This window comes from Lagenorhynchus albirostris, chromosome 20, assembly GCF_949774975.1.
Source record: "Lagenorhynchus albirostris chromosome 20, mLagAlb1.1, whole genome shotgun sequence".
NCBI lineage: Eukaryota > Metazoa > Chordata > Mammalia > Artiodactyla > Delphinidae > Lagenorhynchus > Lagenorhynchus albirostris.
Genome location: NC_083114.1, coordinates 34,739,105 through 34,752,831, shown reverse-complemented (window position 1 = coordinate 34,752,831; position 13,727 = coordinate 34,739,105). Strand labels below are relative to the sequence as shown.

The following is a 13,727-nucleotide window of genomic DNA, read 5'->3' as shown; positions in this document are numbered from 1 at the left end:
CCACCAGGGAAGTCCCAAAGTGCCATCTATCTTATTTTCTCTGAAAGAATCAATCTTTCAGTTTTATTCAGGGGCTGAGGGGCTGAGGTAGCTTAGAATGGTGGGGGGATCTAGGGCTGTAACAATTTCTTGATCCTCTTTTTTTTAACATCCCCTCCCCCCATTTCCCCTCCATACAGTTCCAGAGGCACTACCAGTCCTAAGCCTTTGAGAATTCTGTGGTATTTTTGCTAACACCGTTTGTTTCACAGTTACTGAGATTTTGTTGCAGTTGTATATTCTCTTCCCCGTCTTTATGAATTTATACCTTTAAATTTTTTCCCTTTAATTATGGCAGAATTTCTTCCAAGAGAAAAAAAATTTAAATGTGATTTTCAGTCTACTATCTTTACCTGAAAGCCTGATGGCCCCTTCATAAAAATTCTTCTTTCCTTCTATACTACTTTATGGTTAGAGGTTAACCTATGGATGAAGAATTGGTCCTTTAGTGTATATGATTTTTATTATCTATCTTTGTATGCCCTTGATACCCCACATAAGTGTTGTTTAATAAGAGGATGGATATTAATTAGGGAAAAGCCATAATGTCTTGTTTTTTTCTTTAAATGTCTCTTCTAAAACAAGGCAGTATTCATCAACTGTGTTCATTTAACCTTTGAATGATTAGGGCAGGAAGTGCTGAGGATGCTAGCGGCAAAGGATACAGTCTTACAATCCCATTTATTCATATCTTTAAGATCTTTGTCAGCCAAAAGGGTTTTTTTGTTTGTTTGGCTGCATCAGGTCTTAGTTGCAGCACCCGGGCGCTAGAGTGCGGGATTAGTTGCCCCACAGCATGTGGGATCTTAGTTCCCTGACCAGGGATCAAACCCGCATCCCCTGCTTTGGAAGGCGGATTCTTAACCACTGGACCATCAGGGAAGTCCCCCCAATTTTTTTTTTTTTTTTTTTTGCCAGTGTATGGCCCTGAGAAAAGTGTGTCCCTTGCTACTCCTATATTGCAGTCCCAGCCTGTGAGACAATCAGTTGCAGATGGTGCCTGTCCCTAATATTTCATGTCTTCCATATGTCTGTTCACACTCAGAAAGCCCACAGCTGTAGCTATTGTACCAGAAAAACTGGTAAATGCTTCCAAACGGAAGACCTTTTCAGCAGCTTCCATGAAAGGAAGCAAACCAGCTTGGCATTTACTGACTTGACTGTTGTGCAAGCCAAACAACCTCAGTATTAAAGCCTCCTTTCGTCTTCCGGGATCCACAGTTGAGGACAGTGCACTCTGATTGCTTTTATGGAACCACATGCTGCTTGAATAGACGTTGAGTCCTTGAAGTGGTGGATCTTAGGAGAACTATAAGAGATTCCCAGGTCACAGATAGATCCAATGCTGAAAATAACCCCTGTAGACAGGACAGAATCTGAAATATTCCATTAGCAGTATGTAGGTAATGGTTATGAAAGATCTTGGTTATGAAAGATGAAAATATTTTACCACCAAAGGAAAAATTGTTTTTTTCTGATTGCTGCTTCAAATTTGATATATTTTTCATGTCACATCAGGACTATAAATGTTTCTTTTAATCTCATCTGAGAAATAGGGTATCTTATATACTAGATGTTCCTTTTTCACTAGGTTGGCCTTAGTAAGAACCCTCTTTATCCTTTTTGTCTGGATAATCAGGATTCTGCTAGACAGTATCTTTTGTCTTTCTATAACCGGAACTCAACTACTGGCTTCTGGGACTCTCTTTTAGGATATGTTTGTTTTTTAATTTTTATTTATTTATGTATTTAGGCTGCGTTGGGTCTTCGTTGCTGCACGTGGGCTTTCTCTAGTTGTGGCGAGCGGGGGCTACTCTTCGTTGTAATGCACAGATTTCTCCTTGCGGTGGCTTCTCTTTGTTGTGGAGCATGGGCTCTAGGCGCACAGGCTTCAGTAGTTGTAGCAGCAGACTCAATAGTTGTGGCCTGCAGGCTCTAGAGCACAGGCTCAGTAGTTGTGGCACACGGGCTTAGTTGCTCCTCAGCATGTGGCATCTTCCTGGACCAGGGATTGAACCTGTGTCCCCTGCATTGGCAGGCGGATTGTTTTTCACTGCGCCAGCAGGGAAGTCCCAGGAATATGTTTGTTAATAGCGACGGCCCTGCTTGAATAACCACACATAAGCAGTAGATAAGAATTCTGTATTCTAAGGGACTTCCCTGGCAGTCCAGTGGTTAAGACTCTGTGCTATCACTGCAGGGGGTGCGGGTTTGATCCCGCACCCCCTGGTCAGGGAACTAAGATCCCACGTGTGGCGTGGCCAAAAATAATCTGCCCTCAGCGGTAGGAGACAGTTGTTCCTGAAACCCAGAATTCAGTTCGTAGGACACCCAAGCTTGGGAGCTAATCTCTCATTGAAAAGAGCCTGTGAGCTAAGGTTACTCAAGTAACAGAAGTCCATGCTGAGAATCTTGAGCAAATGGTAATAAATTTCACAAAGTAGTTCTACAGGGTAATGGAAGTGATTTGTGCATTTTCGTCTATTAAAATCTCAGCCATCTTTATATCATGATAGTAAGTCAGGAGTTGATGATGAAAAATGGAATTAGTTTTGTATTTCTGGTTTGATAAATGATTAGAAAATAGATTGAATCATGTGATCTTTTTTGCAGTAGGGGACTTTAAATTCTGAATAAAAAGTCGGTACTTGTTTCTAGTACTTATGTTCTCATTATGGCTAATAATTTTTACGCAAAGCCTTAGGGTGTATTATAGGTTGGAATTAAAGGAAACACCCTGGGATTTTCCTAAGCTGGATTGAAGCCCACTTGAGAGCCATATCTTGCCCTCATTCATGTTGTTCTCTTTATATTGCTATTTTGCTATGGTGTCATGTTCAGTGAGATAGGAAAAGAATTTCTTTTATTCACAATTTTTTAATATAGAGGTTATACATAGGTTTCATGGTATTGAGGTTCATACATGTTGAAAATAAAACTTGAGAAAAGCTTTGAGCTGTATGAGTGTGCAGACAGAAAGAATGTAAAATCTCCTGGTTGTAAGGATGACCTTTAATATTGTCTGTTTCAAACCCTATTTCTGATGGAATTTGCCTTGTATTAGCTGTGATTGGAGCCTCAGCATCTACATGAATACTACTAGTGATTTACTACCCTAAAATGGCCCATTCCATCTTCCTAAAACTCTCTTAGGAAGTTATTTATATTGAACTAAAATTTATGTGTCTTTAAATTCTATCTGTAGATCCTAATTCTACAGTTTGAGGTTTTATAGAACAAGTTTCTCTCTGAATCAAGGTTCATAGGGCCTGAAAATCAGTCAGGTGGGCCTATAATGAAAATATACTCAGTCTGAATTCATTTTCCCTTTTATTCCACTTCAGGAAGGCCTAAATTTATGGAAGGACATATGTTTGTGTGTTCTGCAAATAGATATCAGTTTTATTGTTCTAATTAAAAAAAAAAAAACGGTTAGAGGTGGAGACACTGGGCTTCCCTGGTGGTGCAGTGGTTAAGAATCCGCCTGCCAGTGCAGGGGACGTGGGTTCAAGCCCTGGTCCGGGAAGATCCCACATGCCGCGGAGCAACTAAGCCTGTGAGCCACAGCAACTGAGCCTGTGCTCTAGAGTCCGTGAACCACAACTACTGAGCCCACGAGCCACAACTGCTGAAGCCTGCGTGCCTAGAGCACGTGCTCCACAACAAGAGAAGCCACCGCAATAGGCCTGCACGCTGCAACGAAGAGTAGCCCCCGCTCACCGCAACTAGAGAAAGCCCGTGTGCAGCAACGAAGACCCAGTGCAGCCTAAATAAATAAATAAATAAATTATATTTTTTAAAAAAAGAAAGAAAGAAGTGGAGACACTGGTAAATGTACTTAGACTCAGTTACAGTTTGGAGACAAAGGAAAACATTATTTAATTATTTTTGAAAAGTGTGTGAATGAATGGTGGTCCTTAGCTTAGTGGCAACAATCCTTTCCAGGAGCCACTGAAAGAGATGGAAGGCAGATACTCCAACTATGAAAGCACCAAACTTCTCAATTCCATAGCTCATGCTGTGCTTCTGACAATAGTTTCTGCCCCTTCTGTATATGACCTGATTCCCCAGTAAAACTGCCCAGAGATAGCATCTGTGCACAGTGGGCTACCCATGTACCCAGTCATCTTGACAGCCACCTTTGCCTGCCTTTTTGTCCATGTTGAGGTTAAATAATATAGTGGGCAGTACATAGGCACACCTGTGAACCCTCTTGATTTCTAACTTCCTATGAACTAATCTGTGTGTTTACCACCTAGAACCTAGATTAGATTCTAGATCAATTTCACCTCAGGATTTTAAAAATGAATAATATTCATTCATTCTCATTACTGAAGTCTGTTCTTCTGTTGAGTTTTTACTGGGTCTTCAGTCCCATGATATACCAGACTGGGGTGTGGAATAGCTGATAACTTTAACTGATAGTTTATTAGTCCTGCCTTCACCATTTTGTGATTCAGTACTGTATGTACGAAATGTATTTTAAAGTTTAACAGTAAGCCCTGCATAGCAAATAGTTCGTGCTGTTGATGTATTCTGTGTACTCGTATTCTGTGTATTCATAGTATTCTATGGTGCAACAGCTGCAACCAGGGGCACGTCACCCAGTCCTAGCAAGGTGCACAAATCTGTCATTAAAGGGAAAAAGAAAGATCGTGCCTTTAGGGTGAGAGCCTATGTAGGTCGGGCGGAACCTGTTTAAGGTAAGACCTTGGGTTTGGGGAACTTATCTGTCAGGCTGAAAGGCCTGTGAAAATATTGCTGGCTCTTTCTGGCAGCTGAAACTGAATAGAGTAATTCTGTTGTAGGCTGCTGGAGGAGAGCATTAGGGGCTTGTGATTAATTTGGTTAGCATTTGGTTACTTACGGGTAGTAACCAGATTGGTCAGTATAGCACGGCAGGTGGGTTCTGTATTGACAGAAAGAGATCAAGTACGCTTTTTGCTGTAAGTTTCTGATTTATTTTGCCTAACATGTAAAACTTGGAGGAAGCTGCCTGGAGCAGGAATGGATGCAGTATATCTTAGCATTATTTTCCCTTGACCCTGTGTTCCTTTTGAGGCACACAGCTGCCAGTGACCCTCTCTACCTAGGTATGGTCCTATCAGAGTTGTGGCAGTTGCTTAATTCTTGCTGTACCACTGCCCTGTTATACATGGGTTTACATCGCCAGTGTGGAACAACTTGCATTGATATTTTTTCTAAGCGGAAAAGCCCAAGTCCTAACAATGGTCTACAAGTCCCTGTGTGATCTAGCCATGCCTTCCGCCTCCCCCTTACCTCATTGACTTTATCTCCTTCTCCTCCCCTCACTCCACTGTAGCCACACTGGCTTCCTCATGGATCCTCAAACAGGTATGCTGCCCCCTCAGGGCCTTTCAATTGGCTGTTTCCCATGTCTGGAATGTTCTTTCTCCCAATTGCCATATCTGCATGACTCATTGCCTCCTTCAGGGTTTTGCTAAAGTAGGACCTTTTTGATAAGGCCACCTCACTCTACTCCCAGTATTCTTGATCCCCTTTACCCTTACTCTCCCCCAGAGCACTTACCCATTTTAAATACTGTTTATTGTTCTTACTCTCCTGCCCACCCCCCCCACCCCCCCCACCCCCCACCCCCCCACCCCCCCACCCCCCCCACCCCCCCACCGTCACTGGACTGCAAACTCCAAAAGGGCAACAGTTTTTGTCTTCGTTTTTTTTCTGCACTGATTTATCTCCTAGTGCCTGGAACGATACCTGGCACACAATAGGTGCTTAATAAATATTTGTTGTTGAATGATCCTTTTTGCTTTCATTTAAGAAAGTGTTTACAAATATCAGGTGCATCTGGTTCTTGACCAAACTCAGCAAGGGCATCTCCTCATCTTAGCAAACAGGGTATCCCTAAACACTCTGTCTGCCAGTTGTTTCTTAGTGGCTTTGCAGTCTACCCCCTGCCCCTGTTTCAATACCCTTTTACCTGGGTGGGTCTGGTCCTGATCCCAAGTTTAATCTGAGGACCTACAGTCACAGATTCATTTTCTCTCAAATGGGCGGAACAAACAGAAGCTGCTGCTTCCATTACTCTGTTCATTGATATTTGAAAAGGCAAGATCACAACATGTTAATGGACCCTATTTCCAAGGCTGGCGATAACTAGGAAAATAGAACATGTGACTATTCTAACATTTGGGGAACTTCTTCTGTTACTAACCTATGTCTGTGTGCCACTTCAAAATAAAAACAACTTGTCACCACACAACTATTAAGCCATTATCCTAATTCCCTCCGACTATTTTGTATCATATTCTCAGAGTAAATTTGGAAGCTTAAGGATGCTCTGTGTGTGTCTTGGAGCCCCAGGGAAAACCAGAATCATTTAGCTGTCTGACAGGAAATGGAGCCGAGCAAGCCCCTTTTTCTATGAGACCAGAAAGAAGCCTGACTTTTTTCTAATTCTGATGGATATGAAGTGATGAGAAGGCAAGCTTTAAAAGGAAGGGCAAAAGGGTTTGCCTTCTGCCAGTAGATGATCATTGTATCTTGTCGCTCAGTTCTTTGCTTTCAGAAAACAGTTTTTTCAAATAATACTCAAAACAGTCTAACTTTTGCCTTTAAAAGGGAAAAAAAATTTTTTTTATTTAAAAAGGTAATGGTCTAGCACGTCCCAGTTCCAGGTTTTTCCACCCTTCCTATCAGAAGAGTTTGCTTTGGTGGGAATGGGTGTGATTGTTTATAAGTTCAGAGGTAAGCAGTAAAAAGGGTGGGACTCCTAAACTGAAATTCACTCTGGGGTGAGGTGTCACAATGCTGGCACTGGAGGTTGTGCTGGGACTTTAAGGGTGTGAGTTCAGGCTGACTCTGCAGTTCAGATGGCTTTAGTGGTGGCTATGGGTGGGCTTCAAAAAGAAGCTTCATGAAAGACTGCCTCTGTCCACAGAGGCAGTCTTTCATGAAAATTGTGACCTTTCCACTTCTTTTCCAAATGGCTTTGACGGAGAGGGGGAATTCCTTTTTAAAGCAATACTTGAGAGTCTAGCTTAAGTTGCAGAAGAATTACAGAATTTGATTCCAGTAGTTCTAACCCTCCTGTGCTTTAGGGTTCTTCCAGTGTACAGCCTTGGAGACTATCATTCTGATATACTCCTTCCTCTTCTAAACTATGTCTGTGTATATATACCACTTTACAATGTTAGTCTTCTCATTGCTGTTCTGGAGATTTAATCTGCCTACATTCTAATTCATGGTGTTAACTCTGTGGGAGGCTTCTGAGATTGAGATTAAGCAAAACTGCATGACCGAATGGGGACTCCAGGAGGAGTCATAGTTATATCAGTTTCAGTATCTTTTGGTTTCTCTTTGCCTTTCAAAACAGGGCCCACCAAGAGAGCTTGTCTCTTAGGTTCTCATTGCCATTCTTTTTTTTTTTTAATATTTATTATTATATATATACTTTTGGCCGCGCCGTGTCTTAATTGAGGCATGCAGGATCTTCATTGCGGCATGCAGGCTCGGGCTTCTTAGTTGTGGCATGTGGACTTCTTAGTTGTGGCATGCATGTGGGATCTAGTTCCCTGACCAGGGATCAAATCCGGCCCCCCTGTATTGGGAGCGCAGAGTCTTACCCACTGGACCAGCAGGGAAAGCCCCCTCATTGCCATTCTAAAACCCAGTAATCATGTGTACCACTAGAAGATTTAAGTTTAAGAGATCATCTATCTGAGGGTCTGTTCAGAGCTTTCCTTTCCATTCTGAGAGCCACTTTAACATGGAAATTTCAGATGCTGAAGTGCATGTTGTTGCCCAAGGAGAAATTAGCTTAGGGACATGGAGCTACTGCTTTTATCAGGAAGAGAGGAACCTGTCAAGTTTTCCCTGTAAGAGGCTCCACCGTCCACATGCTCTTAACAATGAAAATCAACGAGTGTGGCTTTTATCTATAATGACAGCAGATTGGCAGTGTTTGAGGGCTGCTCAGCTGCCGTGCAGTCCATCTGATCTATTGGGTGAACTAAAAAAGAAAATAGAGGCTTCTTGTTTGAGTCTTAGCCCTGGAAGTAAACTGAAGATGGCTGTTCAAGTTAAAATGTAATTAGCATCGGAAGGAAAGTAAATTGACATTTTCTATGGTGGGTTGCATGACTATTTCTGCTATATTTTTAAGTGTATTCAGACATTGTCAAATATTATAGATAGCCCTGATTTGTCAGGACGTCTCTGAGAAGTCTCAGATAATGTATCAGTCAATAGGGTTTGAAATGGAAGACCATATTTAAACTAAAGATGGTAGGTGTTTTTTGGCATTGACTAGGAATGCAGAACTACAGGTAGATTTAACTCCAGCAGCTAGCAGAGAGCCTCTTCTGCTTGAGTCTCAGATGACATATCACACAGTTGGAGTCAGTGTCATTATAAACCTGTCACTCAGAGCCATTCCCCTAGGCTCTGTTGACTAGGTGGTGTGGTTCTTAACACACATCTGAATCATCATTCCTCAGACAACTGGCAATGGTTGGCATCACTGCCTGGTCCTGGCTTGGACCAGCCTGCAAATAATCTTTCTAAAAGCTAAATGGAGAGGAGGAAAAAAAAAAATTCTCAGACACTTGGAAAGGTCACAAGTGACGTCACGGAAGAGTAGATGATATACTGTCAAAGGTGAGCTGTATACCACTTGGCTTGAATTTTCTTGTGGCAGTGCCTCCTGTGGTGATCTGTGGGGAGAGGCCGCATTTGCCGGAGTTCACACTGAGTTCATCTCGTACCTTTTTATAGTACTTTTGAGCACACTGAAACAAGGTTAGAATATTAATTCAGTCTGCTCCTCTCCAGCTGTGCCACCATAAAGAGGCTGCAGCTCCTGCAGCAGGCTTCCTATACTGTGGAAAGAAACTAATTGCTGGTTACAGGCTGAAGCTGACAGGCTGCTCTTTCCCCAGCAGCCACTGAAAGTAACTCTTAAGAATCATTATTATTATTAAGCATTTATAGCCCGCTTTTGTGTTTTCCAAGTGCCTTATAATCATTTCTATTTGCTCTTCTTATTGATGTCCCTGAGAGGCAAGTTAATATTGTTATGTCCGCATGTCACACGTGACAGACCAGAGGAACAGAGGATTAGGTAATCAGCTCCTTGGTACCATCTGTGATCTGCTTTAGGCATCCTCAAAGCAGAAACTGAGGTGTGCACTCTGTTCCTAAGCTCACTGAGCCCATTTCCTCACTGCTTCCTTTTTAATTTGGTGTATGAGTATTATGGTGGTTATACTTTTTTGACTGCAATTTACAGTAAGAGATACATTTTACATAGTGTATACACACAATACATAAAACTGAAAGTTTCAGGAAACATTACTGACTCTTCATGAGACACACTATGACATTTTCTATTCTATTTTTTATGCCAGTTTCATCCCACTAAATTAATTTTAAGAAACACCAGTTTTAGGGGCTTCCCTGGTGGCGCAGTGGTTGAGAGTCCGCCTGCTGATGCAGGGGACACGGGTTCGTGCCCCGGTCTGGGAAGATCCCACATGCCGCCGAGCAGCTGGGCCCGTGAGCCATGGCCGCTGAGCCTGCGCGTCCAGAGCCTGTGCTCCACAACGGGTGAGGCCACAACAGTGACAGGCCCGCATACTGCCAAAAAAAACCCCAAAACACCGGTTTTAAAACCACCATGTTAGGAGGTACGTGAGGCTGAAGAATACACACGGTGTGTTCGCCTGGAGCATCAGTTTTATTTAAAGGAAAATGGAGAAACACATTTTCATATTAGAACACATGGATTCATTATGGAATAGCATGGAACTTCAAAGAAATTTTGTTCTTATGATGGGCTACTTCATATTATGCCCCTAATCCTGATCCTTACCCCTACCTCCACACCACTATATATGTCCATTCTTTCCTCCTCTGTTAAGGGAAGTACACTGGAAAAAACTTGAGAAGTCCTGTCCTTTTGGAAACTTTAGACCAAGTTCATATCTTGTCTAAACCCAATGGCTGTCAGGAACTTTGAGTAGTGTATTTTACAGTCATTATTCTTATTGAGCCCTTACTCTGTGCCAGTCACTGTTTTAGAAACTGAGAATACAGTAGTGAACAAGAGACAAAAATCCCTTCCCTTGTGAAACTTACATTTTACTCGAGGTGGATTATGTGGCACAGGGACAGGCAGTGCACCAACAAATAAGTAAAATAATATGTCAGGTAAGAGCGATGGAGAAAAACAAAGCAGAGGTTGGGATAGGGAGTCCTAGAGTTGGAGGTTGGGTGGTATAATTTTATAAATATGTTGGTCATGGAAGACCTACGTGAGAAGATAATATTTGATTTAAAGCAAAGACCTAAAGGAGGCCAGAATGAGCCTTGCACATTTCTGGTGGAAGAGAATTTCAAGCAGAAGAAACAACAAAGGCAAAAAACTATGAGATAGGAGTATGCCTGGTATGTGCAGGGCACAACAGCAGCTCCTGTGGCTGACGGGAGAGTCATAGCATATGACGACAGAGAGGTAAGAGACATCCAACTATAGGCAGTTGTAAGTTTGGGAAGTCATTGGAAGTTTGAGCAGGGAAGTATTTATGAATTGATCTACATTTTAAGATCACTCTGCCTTGTTGACAGTAGACTGGGAAGCTAGGTGGGGAGGGTGGGGAGAGACAAGTGCAGAACCAGGGACACCATAAAAAGCTTGGCGGGGTTTCATATACTGAGTTTGGAAAGTCAGCAGGAGGGTCCATTTAGGGATGAGATGGGGAGATCAAGAATTTGGTTTTAGACATGTTCATTTTCAGATATCTGTTAGTTATCCAAGTAGAGATACCAAGTAGGCAGTTGGATATATATGTGATAATTGATTTGCCATAGGCAAGCTAGACGTTGATATTAAAGCTCTTGGAAAATACTTCTCCACCTTGTCTGGATTGTGTCTTTCTGTTCTGTACCTGTTGGGATGGTGAATTTCAAAATAAGAAAACAAAGAACTCCCCTCTCTCCCGCTGAAGCAGTCAATATCATACTCTAAGGTTTACTCAATTCTGTTTAAGAGAGCTGCCTTCTGGGAACTTCGCTGGTGGCGCAGTGGTTAAGAATCCTCCTGCCAATGCAGGGGACATGGGTTCGAGCCCTGGTCTGGGAAGGTCCCACATGCTGTGGAGCAGCTATAAGTCCGTGCACCACAACTACCGAGCCTGTGCTCTAGAGCCTGCGAGCCACAGCTACTGAGCCCACGTGCCACAACTACTGAAGCCTGCGCACCTAGAGTCCGTGCCCTGCAATAAGAGAAGCCACCGTAGTGAGAAGCCTGCGCACCGCAACGAAGAGTAGCCCCGGCTTGCCACAACTGGAGAAAGCCTGCGCGCAGCAAGGAAGACCCAACGCAGCCCAAAATAAATAAATAAAAATTTAAAAAGAGAGAGAGCTGCCGTCTGGATTGGAATTGGACTGGCTTCATACTGTGTTTTCCTTGAATCTTTTTTGCTGAGACTCCTGAAGAGCTATTGGCATATCCTTGGAGAATCTAATATTCTTTGGGTTGTGATCTACTGCCTATGTTATTCTTCCTCAACATCTAAATATTATTTTAGCCCAGTGTATTTGAAACCAGAAGAGCCCACGTATCATTCTGTCCCCCCATCCTTGCCTCATGAAGTATCTGTGTGCCTAATGAGCCATGTTACTGGTGAAATTATGGGGGTTTTAAAATAAATTTATTTATTTATTTATGGCTGCGTTGGGTCTTTGTTGCTGCGGCACAGGCTTTCTCTAATTGCATCGAGTGGGGGCTACTCTTCGTTGCGGTGCGCAGGCTTATTCCGGTGGCTTTTCTTGTTGCAGGGCACGGGCTCTAGGCACATGGGCTTCAGTAGTTGTGGCACATGGGCTCAGTAGTTGTGGCACACGGGCTTCAGTAGTTGTGGCTCGCGGGCTCTAGAGCGCAGGCTCAGTAGTTGTGGCGCATGGGCTTAGTTGCTCCATGGCATGTGGGATCTTCCCGGACCAGGGCTTGAACCCGTGTCCCCTGCGTTGGCAGGCGGATTCTTAACCACTGTGCCACCAAGGAAGTCCCTGAAATTATGTTCTGCATATGAACGATGTACAGGTTAAAAAGGAAAAAAAAAAAAAAGGTTGAGAAACCAGTTTTTCATTTCATTTGCTCAACTTCTTCCCCTTAAATTTCATGCAGCAAATACTTATTGAGTCACTAGAATGCGAATGAAGATGAGAGCCCCTGCACTGAGAGAGAGATCATTGTGTTGTGGGTGAGGCAGAGATAAACAATTATTTATTCTATATAGAGGTGCATGGATTGGGTGCTATGGAGAGGAACTAGAGCCTTCCTGAGAAATCCTTGTCAAGCTTGAACTGAATCTTCAGATTAAATAGATATTTTCCAGACAGATAAAGTTTTAGGAGAAGAACATATTAAGCAGAAAGAACAACATCTGACAAGAAACAGCGTGTCAGTTTCAGTGTTTGGGGAGCAAGAAGTAATTCTGATGTGCTTGAAGTTAAGGAAATAGGCTGGAGAGGTAGGCAGGGCCCAGATCCAAGGGAACCATATACATTTGAAATAAATGTGGTCCTAAAAAAATAACCAAGAGTAAAAGTTTGAGAGCTGCAAGATGCAGATTTTGAAAATCTAATGTAAAAGAGATGAAACGCTTCCTCACTGAGCTCTTGTTAGCATAGTTGTAATACTACATTTGAGCATGTATAAGATGTCACATAAGCCTAATGTGGTTATCCTTAATTATGAAAAATTCTGAGTAAAAAGGTAAAGCAGAAAATGGTGAAAGAAGAGGGAACTTTTCTTTGAGAAACATTTGTTAATAGTACTTAATTGTAAGTCAGGCACCATTATAAGTGCTTTGCAAACATTTACTCGTTAGCCTCATAACAACCCCATGCATTTGGTCCTGTTTGTTATCTCCATCCTTCAGACCGGAGACTGAGCTGAGTACTACTGCCTAAAGTCACACAGCTAGTAAGTAACAGAGTCAGCATTTGAAATCAGGTGGTCTGGTCTGGTTCCCAAGTCCGTGTTCAGAGCCACTGTGTCTGCTGCCTCTGATTTGGGTGTCCCAGCTTCTCAGAGAATTATTCTAGAGCAGAAGTCCAGGGATAGTCTTCAGGGTGTCCTGAAACCCCTGAAGTTTTTGTGGAAACATTGCATGTACGGTTTTCAGAAAGAAGGTCCCTGACTTTCATCTGTTTGTCAAAAGGGTCCTTGGGGCAGAATGGTTTTAGCACTGCTGACCTAGAAGAGATTTTCATGTCTTTTCCATTGTTAAAGGGCTTCAGTTGGAATAAGGATTCCCTCAGATGAACAATCTATTTATAAGCCCACACAGACTTCTTAGGTAACATTGTTGTAAATTAATTACTTGTCTGGTTGATCTTCCTAGGAACTTTTTCCAAAATACGTGTTCCAGGTCCCAGATTTAGGGATTGCTGTTTTTTTAATATAGGATGGAGTCCCGGATTCTGTTTTGAGAAATCTCTCCAGATGATTCTAATATAAGTCTTTGGTTGAGAACCGCTAATATTACCTCTTGGAGGACATATGACCCATGCTAGCCCACTTGAACCACTTCCAGTTTTCACTTCTAAATGACCTTTACAGAGCCTGGCACTCCCTCAAGGTCTTCTTGGTGCCCTTATTTGAAATAAGAGTTCCCATTCTCTCATTGCTGAGTACCAGA

At 42.5% G+C, this 13,727-nt stretch overlaps 1 protein-coding gene across 6 annotated transcripts in view; it reads left to right on the top strand.

Moving 5' to 3' along the window:
- The window catches only part of AP2B1 (adaptor related protein complex 2 subunit beta 1), a 117,711-nt gene that overhangs the window by 87,610 nt on the left and 16,374 nt on the right, over nucleotides 1–13,727 (top strand). The window contains exon 19 of one of the 6 annotated variants that reach the window (XM_060135579.1): nucleotides 11,070–11,743. The exons of the other annotated variants lie outside the window; for them this stretch is intronic. Within the exon in view, the coding sequence (XP_059991562.1) occupies nucleotides 11,070–11,111 (42 nt within the window). The 3' untranslated portion in view covers nucleotides 11,112–11,743. Of the gene's footprint in view, nucleotides 1–11,069; nucleotides 11,744–13,727 lie in introns of those variants that run through there. 6 annotated transcript variants of the gene reach the window in all.